The sequence below is a fragment of the Cololabis saira genome, chromosome 10 (assembly GCF_033807715.1).
Source record: "Cololabis saira isolate AMF1-May2022 chromosome 10, fColSai1.1, whole genome shotgun sequence".
NCBI lineage: Eukaryota > Metazoa > Chordata > Actinopteri > Beloniformes > Belonidae > Cololabis > Cololabis saira.
In genome coordinates, this window is record NC_084596.1 from 35,005,253 (window position 1) to 35,029,436 (window position 24,184).

General features: G+C 41.4%; 3 protein-coding genes across 4 annotated transcripts; 1 reads left to right on the plus strand and 2 right to left on the minus strand.

Annotated features, from left to right (window-relative positions):
• Positions 1-1,232: 1,232 nt before the first annotated feature.
• LOC133452242 (tubulin alpha-1B chain-like) lies at positions 1,233-9,479 on the minus strand. The gene is made up of 6 exons (XM_061731462.1): positions 9,425-9,479; positions 8,806-9,363; positions 8,096-8,163; positions 2,863-3,085; positions 2,299-2,447; positions 1,233-2,228 (listed from the first exon to the last, which is right to left on the minus strand). Exons 1-6 carry the CDS (start codon positions 9,477-9,479, stop codon positions 1,248-1,250), a joined length of 2,034 nt encoding a protein of 677 aa, XP_061587446.1. The 3' UTR covers positions 1,233-1,247.
• A 23-nt stretch (positions 9,480-9,502) lies between these two features.
• LOC133452243 (mitofusin-1-like) lies at positions 9,503-14,250 on the minus strand. The gene is made up of 4 exons (XM_061731463.1): positions 14,206-14,250; positions 10,005-10,201; positions 9,790-9,924; positions 9,503-9,581 (listed from the first exon to the last, which is right to left on the minus strand). The coding sequence occupies exons 1-4, from the start codon at positions 14,248-14,250 to the stop codon at positions 9,503-9,505; spliced, it is 456 nt and encodes a 151-aa protein (XP_061587447.1).
• Positions 13,046-22,356, plus strand: LOC133452970 (protein-cysteine N-palmitoyltransferase HHAT-like protein). Of its 2 annotated transcripts, XM_061732748.1 has the most exons (13): positions 13,046-13,224; positions 14,243-14,370; positions 15,710-15,777; positions 15,880-15,993; positions 16,481-16,501; positions 16,743-16,937; positions 17,052-17,261; positions 18,054-18,225; positions 18,903-19,047; positions 19,167-19,202; positions 19,306-19,507; positions 19,681-19,822; positions 20,813-22,356. In XM_061732748.1, exons 2-13 carry the CDS (start codon positions 14,265-14,267, stop codon positions 20,953-20,955), a joined length of 1,554 nt encoding a protein of 517 aa, XP_061588732.1. In that variant the 5' UTR covers positions 13,046-13,224; positions 14,243-14,264; the 3' UTR covers positions 20,956-22,356. The 2 variants fall into 2 exon arrangements, with proteins under 2 accessions (XP_061588732.1, XP_061588733.1); XM_061732749.1 differs by lacking the exon at positions 16,481-16,501.
• The last annotated feature ends 1,828 nt before the right edge of the window (positions 22,357-24,184 follow it).

Below are 24,184 nucleotides of genomic sequence, written 5' to 3' on the forward strand. Positions count from 1 at the left end.
TGTTGGGGGGATAATGAATATGAACAACTTTGGTACCGTGTAGACTCTTGTAGTGAGAAGTTAACTCAGTACTGGTCCATGCATATTTGTGCTTTGTCTGTTGCACTGACTCCTTCACAGGAAAAGCTGTATACAGCTTGTGATTGTGAGGATGTTCATGTGTGTTACTCTTGTCTGGATTAAATATTTAGTCCGCGGTAAATGAGCTAAAGTGGGCTTGTTAGATCTGGTTCAGAGGTCTGCACGTCCTGGATATTTTTTAGATGATCTGAGATTTTGGTGATCTCAGTTTCTATCAACATTGCACCTTCAGTGACAAAAAGAGAAAAAGTCTTCAAAAGGACTCTTAAAGCCTGAGTGACGTCACCGGGGGTTTGTCCAGTTTTAGTCGATGGTTAACCCTGGATTTGGACCAGAACTATTGTGCCTTTTTAATAGAAAAAGGATGATCTGTGTTAATTACTTGAGCAAAGATGAAACGAGGAACAAACTCCTGGTGGGTCAGATGTTGAGAATCCATCCTTGGTGTCTTCCATCAGGGGAAAAAAAGCTTCATCAGCTGCTGCTGAGGATTCATCCAAGTGTAATTAATCTGACCTTTGTTCTCCTTTCCAGGACAGTTTGAGTTTGTGCTGACGAGGTGAACACCAATGAAAAAAATAAATTCCTACTTCATAAAATGGTAAATTTTTCACAAAAGTGTGTATTTCTGCCTTCATTAATCCAATGTGAAAGTTACAGTTAGATCTGCAGCAGAAATCAGTGAAAGGTTAACTGATTTCAGATTTTGAAGGGGGACTAAAGTGAGTTTAGTTTAATATGACACTGATCTAAGAGCCTAGAGAGAGGGTGGAGTCAAGTGTCAGACCCCCCCTAAAAGCTGCTATTATGAAACGGTAGCATTTCAGCACTTGAATGAGCTTAAAAGTGAAACATTGACAAATTCACTTTAATATAGAATTCCAGACTTAACACATTTCAGATTCCAAACTCAAACAAACAAATATCAACTGCATTTCCGTCATGAACACAAACAAACATCAACTGCATTTCTTCATGAACACAAACAAATATCAACTGCATTTCCGTCATGAACACAAACAAACTTCAACTGCATTTCCGTCATGAACACAAACAAACATCAACTGCATTTCCGTCATGAACACTAAACTTGAGAACTGGCTGACGGATGTTCAAGGATCTACTTCTCCTCTTTCGTCCTCCTTTCCGACGCTGCCGCTTACGTCTTAATATTCCCCTGCCTCTTCCTCTCCTCCATCATCAACGCTGTCAACTCCCACCTCCTCGTAATCCTTCTCCAGAGCCGCCATGTCCTCCCGGGCCTCGGAGAACTCCCCCTCCTCCATCCCCTCCCCCACGTACCAGTGGACGAAGGCCCGCTTGGCGTACATCAGGTCAAACTTGTGGTCCAGGCGGGCCCAGGCCTCGGCGATGGCGGTGGTGTTGCTCAGCATGCACAAAGCCCTCTGCACCTTGGCCAGGTCTCCCCCGGGAACCACGGTGGGGGGCTGGTAGTTGATGCCCACCTTGAAGCCGGTGGGGCACCAGTCCACGAACTGGATGCTGCGCTTGGTTTTGATGGTTGCTATGGCGGCGTTGACGTCTTTGGGCACCACGTCTCCGCGGTACAGCAGGCAGCAGGCCATGTACTTGCCGTGGCGAGGGTCGCACTTCACCATCTGGTTGGCCGGCTCGAAGCAGGCGTTGGTGATCTCAGCTACGGTCAGCTGCTCGTGGTAGGCCTTCTCCGCCGAGATGACGGGGGCGTAGGTGGCCAGAGGGAAGTGGATCCGGGGATACGGCACCAGGTTGGTCTGGAACTCCGTCAGATCCACGTTGAGGGCGCCGGCGAAGCGGAGGGAGGCGGTGATGGAGGACACGATCTGACTGATGAGCCGGTTCAGGTTGGTGTAGGTGGGACGCTCGATGTCCAGGTTCCTGCGGCAGATGTCGTAGATGGCCTCGTTGTCCACCATGAAGGAGCAGTCGGAGTGCTCCAGGGTGGTGTGGGTGGTCAGGACGGCGTTGTACGGCTCCACCACCGCCGTGGACACCTGGGGGGCCGGGTAGATGGAGAACTCCAGCTTGGACTTCTTGCCGTAGTCCACGGACAGACGCTCCATCAGCAGGGAGGTGAAACCAGAGCCGGTGCCCCCGCCGAAGCTGTGGAACACCAGGAAGCCCTGCAGGCCGGTGCACTGGTCCGCCTGTCCACAGAGAAAACCGTGAGGAAACAGTCGATGCCTTGGAGGTGAAAACCACTTGAGAGGAACTCACCAGTTTCCGGATCCGGTCCAGAACCAGGTCTATGATTTCTTTCCCGATGGTGTAGTGTCCGCGGGCGTAGTTGTTGGCAGCATCCTCCTTGCCAGTGATCAGCTGCTCGGGGTGGAACAGCTGACGGTAGGTCCCCGACCGCACCTCATCTGAAAGAGAGGGGGGACAAAGACCTGGAAATGTTAAACTTTACTGTCTCAGAACACACACACACACACACACACACACACACACACACACACACACACACACACACACACACACACACACACATAACATTACACTGGAAATTATTTAAAAAAAAAAAGATCATTATTTAGATGGGACAATGCATATTGATGGCCACCAATCCTTCAGATTTGTTCACAATAATTCTGTTCTGTTCTGTAAATGTTTTCCAATAGTCATTTTAAAATTGTAAAATTGAATTTGTGTCTGAGGTTGGGCCCGTGGGGAGGGCTTAGTTCCTACAAGAACTTGATCCTACTTTCACCCCTGGTCAGCAGTTTCAGATCATTAAAATGTGATCTGCTCAGACTGAAAAGCAGCAGAACTGATCATCACCGATGACGGTGGGCTCCAGGTCCACAAAGACGGCTCTCGGCACGTGTTTTCCAGCTCCAGTTTCACTGAAGAAGGTGTTGAAGGAGTCGTCTCCTCCGCCGACTGTCTTGTCACTCCGGGTCTGTCCGTCCGGCTGGATGCCGTGCTCCAGGCAGTAAAGCTCCCAGCATGCATTTCCAATCTGAACACCGGCCTGGCCCACGTGCACCGAGATACACTCACGCTGGGAATTTCAGGAGAAGACAAGAGGAACACTTTAGACTGAAAGATTATACGCAAAGAATTTAAATGACTATAAAAAGAAAAAATATACATACATTATATTTACAAAAAAAAAAAGAATTATATATATATATAGGCTATATATATATATATATATATATATATATATATATATATATAAAAGATTATAAGCAAAAAATTAAAATTACTATAAAAAAATTACACACACACACACAAAATAATAACATTGAAAAAAATTGCTGTTTTTCTGAATTAACGATATAACATTTTGATTAAAAAATAAATCTGCTCTGTTTTTCTTTAAAACTTGCAAGAAGCTTCATTCACTTGAGAGCTCGATTTCATGGAAGCAAACATGTTCCTGTCCAGTTTAATCCAGTTTTATTTTGGTTTGAAACATTAGGAGATACTCTTGTCTTTAAGTTATATCGATGGTATTGTTATTAGTTTGCGACTTTGCCAGAAACCTCAGGACTTTGCGGATGTTCAGACGGAAAGCCCATTCTGATCTGCTGGAGTAGCAAACAAAACAAACCTTGTTCCTTTTATCAGCAGGTGCTTTTTGTGTCAGTTAGGCTTCACTTTAGCATCAAGACACACGTTCTACTGCCGCTAAACTTTAACCTTAAACTTTAACCGTTAAAGTCCGAAGCGCTGGATGTTTACGAGGAGTCCTTCAAAATAAAAGCCCTAAATATCTGTCTGCTTAAAACATAATAAAATAAAAGCATGGCTTTAAAGAACGTTAATTAGTTAATTATGTAAATGACCTTTAAAATGAGTAGAGTATTTCTATAAATGTGTTTTATGTTTTCTCATTAACGTTCTTTAAAGCCAGGCTTTTATTTGTTATGTATTAAGCAGACAGATATGTAGTGCTTTTATTTTGAAGGCGTCTCGCCGAGTGAAGAAAAACAGCAGATTTTTTTTTTCATTAAAATGTTTTCTCCTTAATTCAGAAAAACAGAGCAATTTGTTTTTTCTCAAGTGAATGTAATACATTTCCGTAGGAAAGTTCTCATGACTAAACTGAAATTTAGGCTTCGGCCTTTTGGGCCTTGGTTTAAAAAAATACACATGAAAAGAAAAGCATCATCTCTGTATCAAACACCTGTTTTACAGCAGAGAAATTTAATACATTACGTTATCAGACTCAAAGAAAAATTGATGACGCATTTTTACAAAGTAATTGACACGAGGTGAGAAAGTTTCAACTTTTGAATCGAAATAAACCTGACAATTAAGAAACACTTACCATGTTTGCTGTATTAAGGTGGAAAAAAGGCAAGTAGATAAAAGTTTTGCTATACGCAGACAGAGGTTAAAGCGTCTCTATGGCAACTGTGACTGGAACCGTTGGGCGGAGATATTTATACTCGCCCAACAACCGGAAGTTCGTTCTTTCACCTGATTGGTCGCTGTTTCTTTGCCGTTAATTGCATTACGTTAGTCACAGTTAGTTACTTACTTAGTTACATTTACACTGCTCTAACAAACAGCTTCGTAGTTCCCTGGTTGCTGCAGCATAAAACAAAGAGACACATTGTTGATTTATAATATCCTTCGTTTTAAGTTGTTGCCGTATTTAAACCCACACAGCCTTTCATCTGTTAACAGTTTAACAGTTAAGTCTAGTTTTACAACCAAACACACTTCCGGTTACAGGCTTCAAAATAAAATACCTACAAATGTATTTTGTGGTTAAAAATATTCCTTGATACATAAATTATCAGATTTCCTACTTTTACATATTAAAATATGTGGTATATATCTGAGAATGTTTATACATCCTTGTCTCTCAAACTTAGTCATAAAAATCTTTTTGTCCGAAGCTAATGTGACGATGCTTCTCTTAAATCGTTAAAATAAGAATATTCTGCCATCTAATGACGAAAAATAGTATTTGTGTTTTATCATTGTGACTGTGGCAAAACTGTAGCTCAAGCTGAAGGAACGTAGCAAAGTGAGACAAATAGATTAAGATCAATAAATCAGTAAATGTCACAAAGGAGGTTCTTTGTCTTTTTTCAGTCTATTTGTATTTTCAGCTTTGTGATCAGCAAAGTTTGCCTTTACTGCCATGCTTGTATCTAGAGTCAATTTAATTGATTTTATAACCTCAGCAGAGCTTTTCTGCATCAGCACTGGGCCAGGATTTTCTCCAGCTAAATGCAGAAAAGACAGAGGTTATCCTTTTTGGCCCTAAAAATGAAAGGGAAAAGATCAGCGCTCACCTTGGCTCCATGTCATTGACAGCTACAAATCAAGCCAAAAATCTTGGTGTAATTATTGACTCAGACCTGAACTTCAACAGCCATCTAAAGTTTATCACTAAATCTGCCTATTACCACCTGAAAACATTGCTGGAATTAAAGGGTTTGTAGGAGCCATTTATTATGTTGTGCAGGTATTTGCTTTTCCACTAGGGCGCAGTATGACTTCAGTTACTTTCTTTTACCCCAACCCTTGCCCCAGCTGCTTTTTGTTCTGTCAATTTACCTTTTTGTTCAAATAAACAGGAACTTCACCCAAAGATATTACTTTTGCAACCTTTCCTTTTTATTCACTCTGGAGTCGAGTCAAGAACAAACCATCCCAAACCACCAACAGGTGACAAGTTTTGTTTTTTGAGTATTCACCACAGTTCAGTAAGTATGACAGTGTAATTAAATTACACCTCGATGCCATAAAAGAACAGCAGAAATCTGGAAAAAGACCTCTTGTCTCGCTCCTCTCAAACAGAAGCCAGAATAATATCATCAAAGCTTTGGCCACTTCAGTAAGACGCATCATCCACACAGAAATCCAAGAAAGTGAAATCTTTTCCATATTGATAGATGAAACCACAGATGTGTCGCACACCGAGCAGGTTTCGGTTGTAATCAGGTACATACACAACCTGGAAATCAAAGAGCACTTCCTTCAGGTGTGTAATGTGCAGTCAACAAGTGGAGAGGCTCTTGAAAAGGTAGTGATGCCTTTTCTGGAAGAAAATGACCTGAAGATAGAAAACATCAGGGGTCAAGGTTATGATGGGGCTGCAAACATGAGTGGGTGCTTTCAGGGACTTCAGTCAAGAATCCAAAGAAGAAATCCGAAGGCCTTGTATGTGCCCTGTCAGGCACTTTGTCTTAATCTGGTGTTGGTGGAGTGTGCAAAGTCCAACATGTGTTTTGTCAGTTTTTTCAACTTGGTTGAAAAACGTTACTGTTTTGTTGCCAACTCATCTAAACGGCACTCTGCATTTATTGAAATACAGAAGAGTTTGTGCCCTGATCAGCTTCCACAGGAGCTGCAGAAGCTGTCAGACACACGGTGGGCCTGCAGAGAAACTGCCCTTAACACTTTAAGGAAGGTCCTCCCTGCTGTTATGCAGTTTCTTGAGGAAATGACACTGCAAGATCCTCCAGACTCTTCAGCAGGTGATGCAATGATCCTTCTCAAAAGCATCAGCTTTGAATTTGTCTTGTGTCTGGAGATGACTTGTCCAATCTTCCAGGTGACTGCAACTGCATCTGATGCATTGCAGCAGAAAGATATAGACTTGGCTGCAGCTTATGAGATTGTTGGTGGGGTTTTGCAGAGGCTGGCCCTTACCAGAACAGAGGAAGAGTTCAAGAAGTTGTATGAACAGAACAGAGGAAGAGTTCAAGAAGCTGTATGAACAGAACAGAGAAAGCTGCATCAGCAGGTCTGGACCATCTCAGGTTCCAGGACAAGCCAGGAGGAAAGTTCCAGCAAAGCTGAAGTTTTTTGCCCCAGCAGCTACAAGTGACCATGCTTTTGCGACCATTCAAGATTACTACAGTTAAAGTGTACTACACTTTTGTGGACACCATGAAACAGGAGCTTAAAAGGCGCTTTAAAGGAGGAGATAATTCCACATGGGAAATCTTGAATGCCTTCCATCACCTGACAGTTCCAGAGTACTGGAAAGCAGCAAGCATTTCAACAGAAGCACTCCAAGCTGTAAATAAACTCTGCAAGTTCTATGACATTGAGGAGAGAGAAATTGGTGACAGAACTTAAAGTGTTTTATTCTTCATACCCATGCCCGACACCGATAAATGTGACATCCATTCTTTCAGTATTGAAAGAAAACAATGCACATGTGATTTTTCCCAACATGACTGAGCTGCTGAAGACCTATGGCACACTTCCAGTGTCCACAGCAACTGTGGGACGCTCCTTCTCAAAACTAAAACGGGTGAAAACCAAATTGCGCAGCCTTTGCTCAGAGGAGAGATTGACAGATCTACTTTTATTGGCAATTGAGAAGGACATTCCGATCAACCACAGTGACGTGATTGATATACTTTATTTAGGGACATGGTCAACAGAAAGTCGCCCTTGTGAGCAAAACCGAAGCACCCCACTTTCCACTGGTAAGTTGTGACTCTGTGACACACACACACACACACACACACACACACACACACACACACACACACACACACACACACATACACACACACACACACACATACACACGCACACACACAATCAGCATCATTAACTTTGAAGCTGGTTATCTGAATCACCTGAACAACACTAGCACAAAAACAACTTCTGTTCCCGGTTTAACCCTACATTTATGGCTGACCTGCATAAGTGTGAAGGAGCCACTGACTTGGATGAGTATTCTGGGAGTTTGTGAGACACATGATGACATAAAGGAAGGCGATGTAACTCAATGGCAAACAAAATCTCACAACAACCTTTTCTGAGTGTGCTACCACATCAAATTCAAGTTGTTCTTGTACTTTCTAAATACAATGAAGTTGGTCAGTGATTCAATTGTCATCCTGTTTGGTTTGTTTTTCATATATGAATAAATGAATAAATTACAAATTAATAATGGTGCTATCCAGAATCCTGAAAAATGTGTTTTCAGCCTCTTGACGGAAACACTGGACTGTTTCTGGAGAAGTCCATCTTGAGTCTGAATGAAATAAACGGCTCCTTGACATTGTAGCTGACCAACTGGTACCACATCAACTGATAGCTGCAGGTGTGGTGTCAAGTCCAATATGGTGTCCTGAGTCCCTGACATGTCTGCTGAATGACAAACAGTCAAACATGTAGACAGGCTGGAGGGTAACATCACTGACCACCCAGAGGACTGCAGCAGTTCTTCTTCAGTTTCCCTGCAGATTGACTTGACTTACTTGACTTAATCCTCTTTGCCCAGTCTGGAGCATAGGGCCTCAGTTAGGCGTCGCCATCTGCTGCGGTCTCTAGCGATGTTCCGCGCCTCATGCCATGAGGTATTGGCGTGTTCTAGGTCCTTTTTGACTCCTCTCCTCCACGACAGTCTGGGTCTACCCCTCCTTCTCTTGCCCTGGGGATTCCAGTCTAACACAGCTCTTGTGATGGATGATGGTGGTTTTCTCAATGTGTGTCCTATCCACCTCCACTTTCTACGCCTGATTGTGATCTCTACTGCTTCCTGCCCTGTCGTCTCTAGGAGGTGTTGGTTGCTGATCTTCTTGGGCCACCAGATGCCTAGGATGTAGCGTAATCTTGAGTTGATGAAGGTTTGAAGTTTATGAGTGTTCAGCTATGTTAGACCCCAGGTTTCGCACCCGTATAGCAAGATGGTCTTTACATTGGAATTGAAGATCCGTAGCTTGGTTCTGAGGGAGATGTTCCTGGCCCTCCAGACTGGTTTTAGTTGGGCAAAGGCAGCCTTTGCCTTACCTATGTGTGCCTCTACATCCTTGGATGTGTCTCCATCACTGCTGATGACGCTTCCTAGGTACGTGAACTCTTTCACTATCTCTAGCTCTGTATCTCTGCAATACACAGGTTTGGCATTCCCCAGAATTTTTACTCGCATCTCCTTGCTTTTGCTTGCGTTTATGACCAGACCTACTTGACCTGAGCTGTGTTCTAATCTTTGTGTATCCTGTCTCATCTGGCTGATGGTATGGCTCAGGAGGGCAAGGTCATCCGCGAAGTCTAGATCATCTAGCATGGTCGTCAAAGTCCACTGAATCCCTAACCTTCCCTCTTTGGTGGTTTCTCTCAACACCCAGTCCAGCGCCGTTATGAAAAGCAGCGGGCTCAAGAGGCATCCCTGCCACACTCCAGTGGCCATGTTGAAGGGCTCTGTCAGGTCTCCTTCATGAGATACTTGTGCTTGGAAGTCGGTGTAGAATACTTTAATCATGTTGATTATCTTTGAGGGGATTCCGTAGTGAGCCAGGATGTTCCACAGTGTAGTCCTGTCGATTGAGTCGAACGCTTTCTCGTAGTCTATGAAAACAGAATACAGTTGTGAGTTCAATTCTGCAGATTGTTCCACGATAATTCTCACTGCACGATCTGTTAGGTCGGAAGCCTGCTTGGTTGTCTCTCAGTTTGGATTCCATGGCGTTTGCTGTCCGGTTGAGAATTATCCTACAAAGTAGCTTCCCTGCAGATACTGAGCAGAAAAGGCATCCAGCTGAGCCTCCAGCTCTGCCGCTCTGTTCCTGTGAACACATGAGACATTTGTCATTAACATTTGGGACATGCTTATCCACTTTGCAGTTTGTGAACATCTTTAAACTACAACAGTATCAAATATCACACATACATAAAGTTTTTTTAAGAAACTGCCCGAATGGCCTGTCATTGAAACTGTGAGGTGGTGAACTGTAGGTCTTTGACCCCACACAGCACTCCAAGGTGTTCTCCCACCTGAAGGCCTTGGACTTCCTCTGGATGTTCTCCAGCCTCTGTATCTTGAAGCTGAGCTGCTGGATGTCTCCCTCCAGCTCAGCTTCACTCAGGTCGACTCTCTGGACCATGCGACCATACGTCGATGACAGCTCCCTAAAACACAAACAGTCAGGTTCAGACTTTAATCGGGTGTTCATGCAGACACTGTGTAAAGCAGTGGGTGTGGGTCTCACTTCAAAACCTGCTGGCTGCAGGCGTGGCTGGTGACAGGAATAACAGTTCTCAGGCGGTGGGATGCATGCTGCACAAACTGCTGCTTCAAAGCACGCTCCCTGCTGGCATCTGTCCAGGTCAGTTTCTCGTACAGGTACAGGAGGCCGTAAAGGGAGAGGGAGAGAGCAATGATCCGCCAGCCCACTGAACGCCACACCTGGGAAAAAAGAAAAAAAAACCGCAAAGCTCAAGGAAGACCTGAAACACTCTGAGACACGAGACCAAAATTGCATCAAGACACCTAAAATGCAATAAGAGACCATGGCATACACCTGAGGTACATCTGAGACATGCCAAGATACAACAAAGAGACACCTTAGACTCGACTGAGACCAGGGCCGGTTCTAGAAAATGATGACTAGGGCTGCATCTCAGATCAGAGGGGGTGCACATGCCTAGCACGTTATTCAACACTAAATTATGCATTTTCCTATAATTTCAAGCGGAATGATACTAGCAAAACAAGAATATTTAAAGTGTATTTCAAATGCTTTATTGCAGCAATATTGCTGCAGAACAAAGAAAATGCTACATTTAGTCTGGGCTACCTCACCCATCAGACAATCTAGCAACAGAAAATAAAACATTGCAACAAAAATAAATATAATCATAAATACACAGGACTCTCTCAGAAAATTTGAATATTGTGATAAAGTCCTTTATTTTCTGTAATGCAAAAATGTCATACATTCTGGATTCATTAAAAATCAACTGAAATATTGCAAGCCTTTTATTATTTTAATATTGCTGATCATGGCTTACAGCTTAAGAAAACTCAAATATCCTATCTCAAAAAATTTGAATATTCTGGGAATCTTAATCTTAAACTGTAATCCATAATCAGCAATATTAAAATAATAAACGGCTTGCAATATTTCAGTTGATTTGTAATGAATCCAGAATGTATTTTGCTTTTTTAATTGCATTACAGAAAATAAAGGACTTTATCACAATTTTCTAATTTTCTGACAGTCCTGTACTTGCTTGTGTTGTTTTGCTTGAACCACCTCCGAATATCCATCGTTACTTTTTTTGTTAACGGTGCAGCAGAGAGCAGCGTCTTGCTGGTGCAGGAAACTGCTGGACGCAGATCAGTGAAGGACACTGGCTGATTTATGGTTCTGCGTTGCACCAACGCAGAGCTTACAGCGTAGGATACGCGGGGACGCGAACGTACGATGTACCCTACGCCATGGCTACGCCGTCGATTTAAAGCGGAACCATAAATCAGGCTTAACTCGCGCGCACTTGTCAGTTTTCTTTTCGTCTTTTCAACTGAGCATGCAAACACATAAACTGAGGGTGCAATGCATGCTTATGCACCCTCGTAGAACCGTGCCTGGGTGTGAAATCAAATGATTGAGACCAAATTGGTTTTTACCAACTGTAAATATGTTTATTTCTGCTCTAAAGTTGGACATTTTAACATGGGAATCAATGGAGATTGACACGCTTTTGGAGCCAGCATCTAGTGGTCAGTTGAGGCACTGCTACAAAACTTAGTTCTGCATGAGCCTCAATACAGAAGTTAGATGGTTGGTGCTTATGGAGGACCAAAACTGACATAATTAAAAGTAAAATCAGAAATATCTGTAATTTGTTTTTCCTTTTCCTTATACATGCATTCCTTGTTTTTATGTTCCATTATCTCCTCTTTTTACTTTACTTTATGCATTTCTGCCTCATTATGCAAATGAGGAGGGATGCCCTTGGTCTAACTCATCTACCGTGGTAAATAAACACGGACATGCAGGATCAGGCCAAAATCAAGACAAAATATATACATTTCTTCGTGAAAATGCACATGTAAAGAAAATGAAAAACAAAATATATATATATATATATATATATATATATATATATATATATATATATATATATATATATATATATATATATATATGTCTGCTTTTATTTTGAATTATGTCCGTTTTGGTCGTCCATAGATGCTTGCCATAAACCATCAGAAAGTGAATCTTAAGTGCACCGAATACCACTAGATGTCAGTGAAGTTCCATCACTGACATAAAAAATACAGTACAATAAGCATGTATGTGCAGCCCTCCAGGAACTCGTAGAGATTGAGTTGAACCACCTGAACAGCACAAGCTCCAAATGTCAAATCAGTTAAAACTATGTATCCGAATGTTGAAATGAATTAATTAATGAACGAATGAATGAATGAATGAATGAATGAATGAATGAATGAATGAATGAATGAATGAATGAATGAATGAATCCAGGGGTCCAAGGAGCAAGGACCCCCTTGTGTTATTTCAAACTCATATTAAAAGCTATTTAGTGGAAAGAGGCGTTAAAAATGGGAAGAAATTAAACAGTAATGAGACAAAAATAGGTACAAAAACTACAACAAATGAATGTCATATAACGCACATACAATCAAACTAACGATCAATGCAGCATAACTGTAAATGACACATTAATGAACAAAATAAAAATAAAATAAAATGCGACATAAGACAAAAACACACATTATAAGAAATCAATTAGCAATTCATAATACAACTTCTCCAAAGTCTTGAAATAACTATAACACGATTCCCAAATAACCAAACTGATATTCAATGGGATGATCCAAAATTACTGCATTTTGTTTATTATGGTATTCATTCAGCCTTATTTTATTCAGACGTTGTTTTCAAAATTGTATGTCATCCTCTCAAGCCGAATCCATTATAATCTATATCATCAGAATCAGCTTTATTCGACAAATACATGAACACAAACAAGGATTTCTTTGTCGGCAGTTTCTCTTTTCACTCAAACATGTGTACTGTTGTAGGCTGCTGTTCTGTGTGAGCTGCAGGTGATGCTGCTGCTGTTGTTGAGCACTGACAGTGTTTTTCTCTCCCTCCAGTTAAATGTGAGGGAGTCGGAGTGGACCACCCCTCACTGCAGTGCTGTAGTGAAGGATAAATATATCCCCCCTCCTCCTCCTCCTCCTCCTCCTCCTTCTCCTTCTCCTGCCGTTGAGTCTCAACATCTTGACCGGCCGAGGCTGCAGATCGCAGGCAGCGGCAGCAGCAAGCCCCCACAGACAGGACGGATGGATTAGTAAAGCTGCTGGAAAACCACACGCGTTTATCCTGCTTTCTTTATTTTTCGAGTAGTGCTGCAAACACTTCTGCCCTGAAACTGATAGTGTGAAGCGGATTCCAGGTTAGTGGGGAAAAATGTTGTTGTTTTTTTAGTCACGCAAAGGGTTAAAGATTAGATAATCCAAACAATAATAAACAATAAAAAAAGATCTGTTTATTTCTAATTCAGACTTCTTATTTGCATGCAAAGGAGCGCTTTGCTGGGGCCCGGGGAGCCTGGTTACATCTTGGCATACCAGACTTTTTTTTTTTTTCCTTTTTTCTTTTTTTTTTGTCCAACTACTTTAACTTGATCTTAGATCTGAGTGCTTTACCCGGACTTGACACACACACCCACCCACACACACACACACACACATACGCACCAGCTCTTAACCTATAGTACCACTCTGCGCTGGAAAGTAACTGTCTTTAGTGCTTTTTTACTCCAATGCGCCATTCTTGGTCATCCCAGTAGGTGCTAATTCTGCAGTGAAGAGTCCCCGGTGCGTCTCAGATCTCACTGCAGCTGCCCTGCTGTAGAGCAGAGCAACTGCTCGGGCTATAATAGGAAGGAGAGGTAGGGTTGCGCAGCTGACTGTGCTGATTCCAGGAGCTGGAGATCTTCACTCCTATTTAAGTCTGGAGGCTGTTGACTCTAAGAGCTTATTAGTCAAATATCACGTCATGAACGAAAAGCATTGGCCTTTAGCAAACAAATGCATCATGTGTTGACATTAGTTTGCATTACAATGTCATAACCACCTACATTATTTTCAGTTTTCAGGGTTTTTTTCTTCTTCCTATTGGATATGATGTATAAATGTTTATAATTGCCAAGTATGCTTACAAGATATTAATCTTAGTGATCATAATGTCTCACTTAAATGTAACTTCCATTCAGAGTAATCAGTGATATTTGAAAATCAATTTTAAACAAATGATTCAGGAATCCCCAGAGAAGTCTTTCTTTCTCTCACACGTGTGTTAGCATATCTGAGTTATCTTCAAATCATTTTGACTATCTTTGCCTCCAGCTCAGTGTAAATTTTCTGTGTCTCACTGTTGTGCGACCTGTTCGACCGGCCTCGCTGTCGCAGGCTTCCATCTTACACGTTCAGCATGGGGATCAAGGCTGCTCTCCCCAGATATGAGCTGTATCTGTACTCCGCTGTGCTCGCCGGGGCACTGATATGGGCAGGCAGTTGGATATTTGAAGCTTCAAGTGGTGAGTGCATAACTCTGTCAAGAGATGTCCAAAGCTCAGAAAGCTCTGTCTGTCTGTGTACTCGTTATTCTCATAACTTTGAAAGGCAATTTCAAAACATGTGTAAAAAACTGAATGTGTAAGAAATGAACGTGCATTTCAACAGCTGCACTGTATCCATCAGGATTTATTCATTCAGGGCTTCAAAAGAAAGGTTTCTGATTGTCACAGTGTTCAGATTAACCTAAATCTATGTAGAACAAGACTCATTCAGCAGAATTAAATAGAGGACACCTTCCCCGAAGGATTTCCTGCAAAGACAATTTAAAGATGGTCTACTTACTTTCTCAACACTTTCCTGATGTAGATACAGGATTTCACACTAAAGAACAGATATTTAACTATCTTTAAACAGTTTATTCTGAAATAGTGTTGAATATTAGCAAATACTGGGGCTATCACGCGGGTAAACTAGCCTCTGCACACACTGATCTGAATGGGCTGAGTGTAATCTGGCAGCTGGCAGTGTCAGTCACAGGCATGTTGTCAGATCAGCGACTCTGAGTCCTGCTGTCAGTCATTTCTTTCCTTCTATTTTTTTTCTTGAATCGTTTTATCTCTGTCTCAGAAACAGCCCGTCTATGGACATCTAATAAAGCCCCTGCAGGTCTGCATGTTTTAGCAAGCCTTTTAACTGCCGGCAGAAGTCTGGCCGCGTTCCCAGAAGTAAGAGGATTTCCCAGAGTGACCCTCACATTTTCATGTGCGTTTTTAAAGCCATTAGAGCAATCAGGCAAAGCTGCTCCGGCTGCTGTGAGCCTGCATGGGATTCATTTACATTGTCCAGCAAACGTCCCTGCACTACTAGCTGTCAGGATCCTGTCGTTGGTTATGACAATGATTACTTTTAGTTCTTTAAACTTATAAAAATGAGTTGGTTATTCCTTCATGACACCTAAACTAACTAACCTCCTTCTAAAGGTTTATGGACATGTGGCTGCAGAGTCCAGCCTCTAAAACAGACAGCTCAATTGCAAGTGTGTTATGTAATATCTGATATCATCAAATCGAAAAAAAAGTGCTCTCATAATGGGAATAATCCAATAATCACATCAAAAGCTTTTGAAATCGCAACCACCTGGAGGACGTGGAATTAGTGAGATGAGTTATAACCTTCAGAAATAAAGCCTGGTACTGTTCCAAATAGACTCTCATTATGGAATAATTAAAAAGTTAGAAATAATTATTAAACACATTCAAGAATTTTGAAATCAGTTTGGTTTAATGAATAAACACACTCTCCTATGCACAAGTTCACACACTTTGTTTAACACCATCCTGTTTTTTCTCTTTTCTCTAGAGAACATAAACAGAAAGGCCTTCAAACAGAGCGTGAAACCGGGATGGCATTACTTTGGCAGGAAAATGGTGAGCCTCTTAACTTTTAGGCCTCAGTAGACGTCTCTCCGCGGATGCTAAACGCTGCAAACGACTATCTAAGTGTTACTAATGCGTCTTCCTTTGCTGCAGGATGTTGCGGACTTCGAGTGGGCGATGTGGTTCTCTACATTCCGCAACCATATCCTTTTTGCTCTCGCTGGTCATGTGATCTTTGCCAAGATATTTACCCTGGTAGCTGCAAAGGTGCGTGCATGTTATGTTTTTGAGGAAAAAAGGGATGACTGTGAATGTTCACGAGACGAGCACTTTATTTTGGCATCTTACAGGTGTAACTGCACGTCTCTCTCATTCGTAGGTGTTCATCTTTGTGTAGGTGTTGTACGTGTTTATTAGTGTGTATTGTCTTTGTGAATCAACATGTAAGCCATGCTCCAATCAAGACCATCCATCAGATTGCATTGGGTTCTGGTAATACGTGTAAAGCTACATTCAACACAAGTAATTAGATTCCTTTTAAAATGAAATGAATGCAATCTTACTCTCTTTTATACTAAGAAATAAATATCCTTATATCTAACGTGCTGCTGGCTCGATGCATGAGCATGATCTGCACTGATTTTATCTACTGACTGTACCGGCCTTTTTTGTTTTGTTACTATGCTGACATATTTAAAACAGTTCTTTATGTTTTAAACATGTTTTCTGTCTTGTTTCATGCTTTTCAATGAAGATTGGTATAGATGGATGTAAGGTAACAGCAATAAACTTGTGAATCTTGTAACATCTGTCATGCGTTTCATTTAAACCTGCACCAGAGGGATATTATTGTTCCCCCTAACATTTCATTTTTCCATCCTAATATAGTTTAATTCTTTTAGATTCAATAGAGTCACTATGCTAACCATGTAATTCATGCATGTTGCATTATAATCAGAGCAAAGAGAACTTCAGCGAGGGACATCACACTGATGCTGGCCCCTTTTTACCCACAGCACAGATCCCTGATCTTTGCCATGTATGGTGGGTTGGCAGTCCTGACCACGATGGGCTGGACCTTCATGGCCCTGGTTCTGTCTCACTGCATCATCCTCTACAGCGTTGCTCTGGTCAAGAAGAAATGGATGTGCTTCGCCGCAGGCCTGATAACACTGGCCTCCCTTAAGCTGGAGCCGTACAACTCCTGGCAGGTGAGTGGGTTCTTGCCGCTTCGCCAACTCTGAAAGCACTCTCGCCTGATTTCAGATGGGTTGCCGGGAGTTGGTGATGAAAGAGGCGTACAGTGACTCTCATGTCTCCCGTAGGAGTCCATGGTGACCGGTTCTTTCAACCTGCAAGACGTCCTGTTTTACGGAGGCTGTGGGTTCAGCATCATGCGCTGTATGAGTTTTGCTTTAGAGAACTGTGACAAGAAGGAAGGCAGCTACACATTCTCTGACCTGCTCAAGTATAACTTCTACCTCCCGTTCTTCTTCTTTGGACCTATCATGACCTTTGATCGCTATCACGTCCAGGTGAGGTTTACAAAGCAAAATATAGCTCGAAGACAGATTCATAAAGATAAAAAAGTTTGTATTTCAGATCCATTTAAGAACCATATTTTCCGCACTATAAGGCGCAACGCATTATAAGGCGCACCTTCAATGAATGACGTATTTAAAAACTTTTTTCCATATATAAGGCACACCGCATTATAAGGCGCACTAAATATATGGTAAAATACCGTACTATAGTGGCTGGGGTTGAGTTACGTATCTACCTGATGGAGCTGCGCTACAGGAAATGCTACAAAATCCTACAGCAAATCCAAAAGAAAAACAAGAAGAAAAGTACCGTATGTCAAACTTTATTAACAAAATAAAAACCAGCTTTGCTCCGTCTCGTCAAAGTCGCCATTATGCGAGTCAGCGTCGCTGCTGTTGTCTTGAACGTCTGTGACGATTCCTGACGTTTTTAGCGCCGTTACTTCGGCGACACCAACTACATTACCCACAATCCCCCTGACTACAGTAACAGAAATTACTGTAATGATCATATATAAGGCGCCCTGCATTATAAGGCGCACTGCCAGTTTTTGAGAAAATGAAAGGCTTTTAGGTGCGCCTTATAGTGCGGAAAATACGGTAATGATTTTAAGCCATGTCTTGTGGACTAAATGGCTTCAAAGTCCCTTTTTAAGAATCACCGTGCCCTGGGTAGAAACCTCTAACTGATATTTGTCCTCTATTAATATTATCATTTAAGAACTTACATTAATACTTATATATATAATTTGATTACACTCACCGAAATATTGTCCTCTACAGGCGAACAACACCCAGCTGGGCCGTAAGGAGAAGGAGATGTGGAACATCACCACCAAGGCCTTGCTGCACTTGGGAGTTATTCTGGTGGTTGATGTCTTCTTCCACTATCTTTACATCCTGACGATCCCCAGCGACATGAAGCTGGTCTCCCACCTCTCAGACTGGTGTCTGGGTGAGTCACAATTACTCTCACGCTGATAGTGAGGCTGTTTTATGTGCTATCAACATTCACACTCCAGTTGTCAGATACATATAACCCAGCAAAATGTGATTTCAAGCCCCCAAAAATAAATAAATAAGACTGTCTAAACTGTTTTCATGCAGCTACAGCTTTGAATACACAGCAGGTACTAACTGATTTGATATTCATTCAACTCTTTTATCACTTCACCATCACTATACAGGACTGTCTCAGAAAATTTGAATATTGTGATAAAGTTCTTTATTCTCTGTAATGCAATTAAAAAAACAAAAATGTCATACATTCTGGATTCATTACAAATCAACTGAAATATTGCAAGCCTTTTATTATTTTAATATTGCTGATTATGGCTTACAGTTTAAGATTAAGATTGCCAGAATATTCTAATATTTTTGAGATAGGATATTTGAGTTTTCTTAAGCTGTAAACCATGATCAGCAATATTAAAATAATAAAAGGCTTGCAATATTTCAGTTGATTTGTAATGAATCCAGAATATATGACATTTTTGTTTTTGTAATTGCATTACAGAAAATCACAATATTCTAATTTTCTGAGACAGTCCTGTATAATGTTACAATAAAAAATAAAGTGTGGTGTTTATATAGAAACATCAGCAGAATTATGATAATTTTTGTGTTTTGCAGCTGGATTGGCTTATTCCAACTTGGTGTATGACTGGGTGAAAGCAGCCGTGATGTTTGGCGTCATCAACACTGTGGCTACTCTGGACCACCTGGACCCTCCGCAGCCCCCCAAGTGTATCACCATGCTTTACGTCTTCGCTGACACGTACGTCTTCCCTGCACCCGTCCTGTGAAATGACTATGGTTCCTTTGCTGACACTGTTAGACCATAATATGACATGACCATGCAGTTGTTACACAAAGGGACTTTTCTGTGTTTTACAGGCACTTTGACAGGGGCATCAACGACTGGCTGTGCAGGTGAGTTTGGACGTGTTTGGATTATAATTCATGAATCTAAATGACAGAACCTGATAACTGATTTTGATCTGTGGTTACATTACATTTGAGTTTAATCCTGCAGGTATGTCTATGACTATATTGGCGAAGACCACGATCAAATCTTTAAGGAGCTTCTTGCAACCATCTGCACGTTTGCCGTCACCACCCTGTGGCTCGGCCCATGCGAACTGGTTTACATCTGGTCCTTTTTCAACTGCTTCGGCCTCAACTTTGAGCTGTGGGTGGCCAAGCTCTGCTCCTTTCCACCGTTTTCTATCATAGAGGTGAGAATTAATGGGAGCTCCCTGTCGACAAGCAGTTATTCACGTATGTGTGTAACAACTCGTGAAATAAGCTGTTAAATGTTCTTCTTTTCATCCACATGGTTAGACCTGAGTGAGATTTGTGAAAACTCCAGCAGGACTTAAGTTTTCTTCTTCTTTCCTTTAATGTGTAGAGAGGTATGGGTGAAGCCATGGGTCGCAGGATCAGGGGTTTATTCAACGCTGCCAACTTCTGGGCCATCATCCTGTACAACATCCTCGCGTTGAATAGTTTAGAGTTTGCCAAAATGGTCGGCAGAAGACTGATTTTCAAAGGTGAGGACCAACGATATACAATACGATCTGCTAAGAAAGAGGGCAAGATGATAAAAGCTAAGAATTCTCATCCTCCAGAGGTCACATGACTGTAGCCAGTACTTGAGTTGTAAAATGAAATCAGGGGGGATGGTGGATTTTATCATATGGGGACAGATAATTTGTGCTGAACACAAATAATATAATATAAATAAGAGCACTGACCAAAACACCTGCAGAAATACTGCAGGAATGACATAGCAGCAGTTAAATGCAGCCTTCTGTAAGCTTTAAATATCCACTGGGCTTACATCAAATACATCAAAACACAAAAATAAAAACAGTTTTCTGAACTTATCAATATGATTCTGTCCTTCACAGGATAAGTAAAATGGATCACTGCAAAAACTCAAAATCTTAACAAGAATATTTGTCTTATTTCTAGTTAAAATGTCTCATTTTAGTAAAAAAATTACATTTTAAACAAGACTCATCACTGGAAAAAACAACAATTTTCACCTGTTTGAAGAACATTTTCACTTAATATAAGTAGAAAAATCTGCCAGTGGAACAAGATTTTTTTGCTTGTAATGAGAAGATAAATCTTGTCCCACTGGCAGATTTTTCTACTTATTTCAAGTGAAAATTTACTTGAAACAGGTGAAAATTGTTAAATAACAATATATTTCTGGTGTTATTTTTCTGGTGATTACTCTAAATGTTGAAATAGCAGTAAAACCACATTCATTGATGAAATGACAAGGGATGGAAAGGGGGGATGGCAGTTTTACTGGGGGGATGATTTGGACCGTTTTTATTTCATGGGGGGATGCCATCCCCCCTCAACTCAAGTACTGACTGTAGCAACATCTTTGGTGTTTTCTTGTCTTCTGTTTAAAATCTGGCCGCAGCACCCTGATATCTCCACTCTCTGAAAGTCATACTTTCCTGTTCTTACTTCTGTTGCCTTTTCTCCCTCCTTCTTTTTCTCTATTGCCCCTCGTTGGTCAGGATTCCCTCTGTCCACCCTGTCTGTGCTGCTGGTGACCTACTGCGGCGTGCAGCTTGTGAAGGAGAGGGAGCGACGACAGGCCCTGCTGGATGACCCCGAGCCCGTGAAGAAGGTGGACGGCGGCAAAGAAAAGGCGGAGTAATCAGGCAGAAGACCCCCACGTTTCTCCGACCGTGATATCCGTCCCATCCTCCTTGCCACCTGTACCAGAACCAGACTGAGACAGCCAGTCAGAAATGTCCACAAGCGGGCGGTCGTTGCTTTAGCTTGTGAGGAGAGAGGCGGTTTTAATGAACTCAAAGTATCCTCAAGTGCACTTGCTGTAGATAAAGGCCACATTCTTCGGCACAAACCCACAAATGATGCATTTTGTATTTGTATTTTATCCAAACAAAACCTTTTTTTTTTTGCTGATCAAAAGCCTGTAAAAATGAAGGAAAAGTTAGTAGCAGGATAGTAGGGCGTTGGGTGCTGTCGAGGGACAGCTACTTTGCTCTTGGCGGGTGGGACGTCGTTCATCCTCAGAGATGGAAGTTCTCACCTTTTATTACCATCATTGTTGTCACTTTTGTTTCGATGGTATTTCTGTTCAGCTGTAGATCCTAATCATCACAACTCTTACTTAGACTGAAATACGGTGGCCGAGACCTGCCATTGCTGAAAATAAAAGTAACGCTGCAAACAGAAACAAACGCCGCTGCAAATAAAATAAACGCTTTGCTAATAAAATAAACGCTGCAAACAAAAAGAAACGCTGCAAATAAAATAAAAAAACGACGCAAATAAAAAAGCCACAACGGAAGTGAATTACCAGGGACTATTTTTGCCGATGCACCGGTGTTGCACATTAAAAATTACACGTAGCGACGTTGAACACTTACCTTTTCACTTATTTTCTCGTTCGTTGTTCTTCTTATTCCTCGCTCTTCTTATTTCTTCCTTTTCACTTACGTCCTCTTCGTCTTCTTCTCCTCTAACGTAAAAAACACCGGTGCATCAGCAAAAATAGTCCCCGGTAATTCACTTCCGTTGTGGCTTTTTTATTTGCGTCGTTTTTTTATTTTATTTGCAGCATTTCTTTTTGTTTGCAGCGTTTTTTTTATTTTCAGCATTTCTTTTATTTGCAGCGGCGTTTCTTTTTATTTGCAGCGTTTCTTTCATTTTCCGCAATGGCGGGTCTCGGCCACCGTACTGAAAGGAGCAAACTTGAAAAGAAAACATAAGGAAATCAAACAAAGGGTGCTGTGGAGATCCTCCACGTGGCTTGAAGCTGACTGTATCTTTCCTCCGCTGTCACCAAGCTAAACTACAAGCTACAGCGGCGTAGCTCACCTACTGAATCACAACACTGACCATGTGTCAGACGTCTTGTGCTCTTAAGGCAGCGAATGTCCGGAGCGTACTTGCCTTATTCCACCACACGCAGCCCACGGCAGGTTACTGCTGCGGTTATCTCTCCATATTTTCCTCCTTATCCTCCTTCGTGTCTTCTGTGCAGGAGGAAAGAGTTTTGTTTCATAATAAAGTTTTGTTTCAACCGGGACTAAGTCCTCTGCAATGAGTTTGTTCATGTAGCAAAATGTTTAAATGGCTGGATTGTTTGTTTGGATGAAAAAGCTTCGTATGAAAGAAAAAGCTTTTGATGAATGAATGATGTCTGATTTTCTCAGTGAGAAATGTATCAGCACAGACGGTTCAGCCTGACACGTTACACTTCAACACCACATTATCAGTCACACAAATACTGAAAATGGCCTGTCAAACAAAGGCCAGAGGGGTATTCCAGGAAACGGGTTTAGTGAAAACTCAGAGTTTGTTGAACCTGCTTCCTGGAATACCCCTCAGACCTGTGAACAAGCTTTGAAAAGTGAGAGAAGATCAACCAATACTTAAAGTGCTGCTAACAAACACTGAAAAACCTTTTACATTCAAAGTATAATTAGATAGCTCATGATTCTTAGTTGTACAACTGCACATTATAGAACAGAAACTAGTTTTTGCTCTGGTGTAACACTTTTTAAACTCCCCAAACTGCATTTTGTAATAAAAACAATCAGGAGGCTTTTATTTGAGAGGTTTGGTGGCAGCAGAGTGGACGAGCTGCATCCACGCTGCTCATTAACGTCACTCTTCTCAACACTGACAGCTGCCGTCTGAGAGGACGCTCACATGGAGGATCTGACAAGAGCAGTAAAGGATTACTGAGGGATTTACTGTGCTGTGTGTCATAGCTGAGCGGTAGGGGTAGCAGAGTTCTGCTACATTAATTAAATTAAACATTTTTTATAGTTGGGTAACAATTGTTTGCAGCCAACAAAGCCAGAAGTCCATGAACACCCAGTTATGAGTTTCCTCTCTGGAGATGCTTTATCGGCCTTCACTGCATCCAGCTTCAGTTGCTGCTCATTTCTGGGTCTCCCTGCATTAAGTTTTGTCTTCGGTAAATGAAAAGCTGCTCTGCTGTTTTGAAATCAGATGACTGACTTGAACATTCAGAAAATATTTTATTTCTTTGCCTTCAAAACATCTTAAGCTGCTTTTGCAGTGGTTGGCTTATTATTCCTCTGTACTATGAAGTCCTTCCTGTTAATTCAGCTGAATGACAGCAGAGAATTAAGCTCTGTTCACCTCAAAATTAATCTGGCTGCTTCTGTCAATAAACACCAGCGATAATACAAACCAATCCTGTAGCACTGCAACCACCATGTTTGATAGGTGATGTGCTATGGTTTATATCGTGGGTTTTTCATTTCCTTCTTCACACTCTTCGCTCTCAATCACTCTGATACAAGTTTATCTGGATTTAATCCGTCCAAAGAATATGAATCCAAAACATGGAAACTTTTTGAGATGTTGAATGTTACTAAAGATTTGCAACTTTTAGTGGTCTTTCAGGCCTTTTTATGAGCTCACAAGTACTTTGTTTATGTTAATGATTTATCAAAATGTTGATTTGAGCACACCGAAGTTTTCAAGTTATACATTTACAAATGACGGCTCTTGATCTGCTTCAAGCTTTCTTGTTGTTAGCACCATTCAAGCAGCTGTTTAATGTCAAATCAATACCTGATATCCACTCCAGACCTTTTATCTACTGTATTTGTCTTGAAGTAATGTGGAAATTGATAACACTTACTTCTTTTGGTCTATTCTCAAAATACTTTCCTCAAAAAAGGTTTAATTTCTAAACGGTTAATGCCATGACTTTGTTAAAAATCTCAAATTAGAGCTGAAAATCTACATTTGGATCACATCATGATTGTTCATTTCAGATTCATTGTGGTGGTGTATAAAGACAGCATCCTAAAAACTCAAATTAATAAAACATTCATGTCCTAAATGTGACCTATGGGTAAATTTGGATTGTTTTG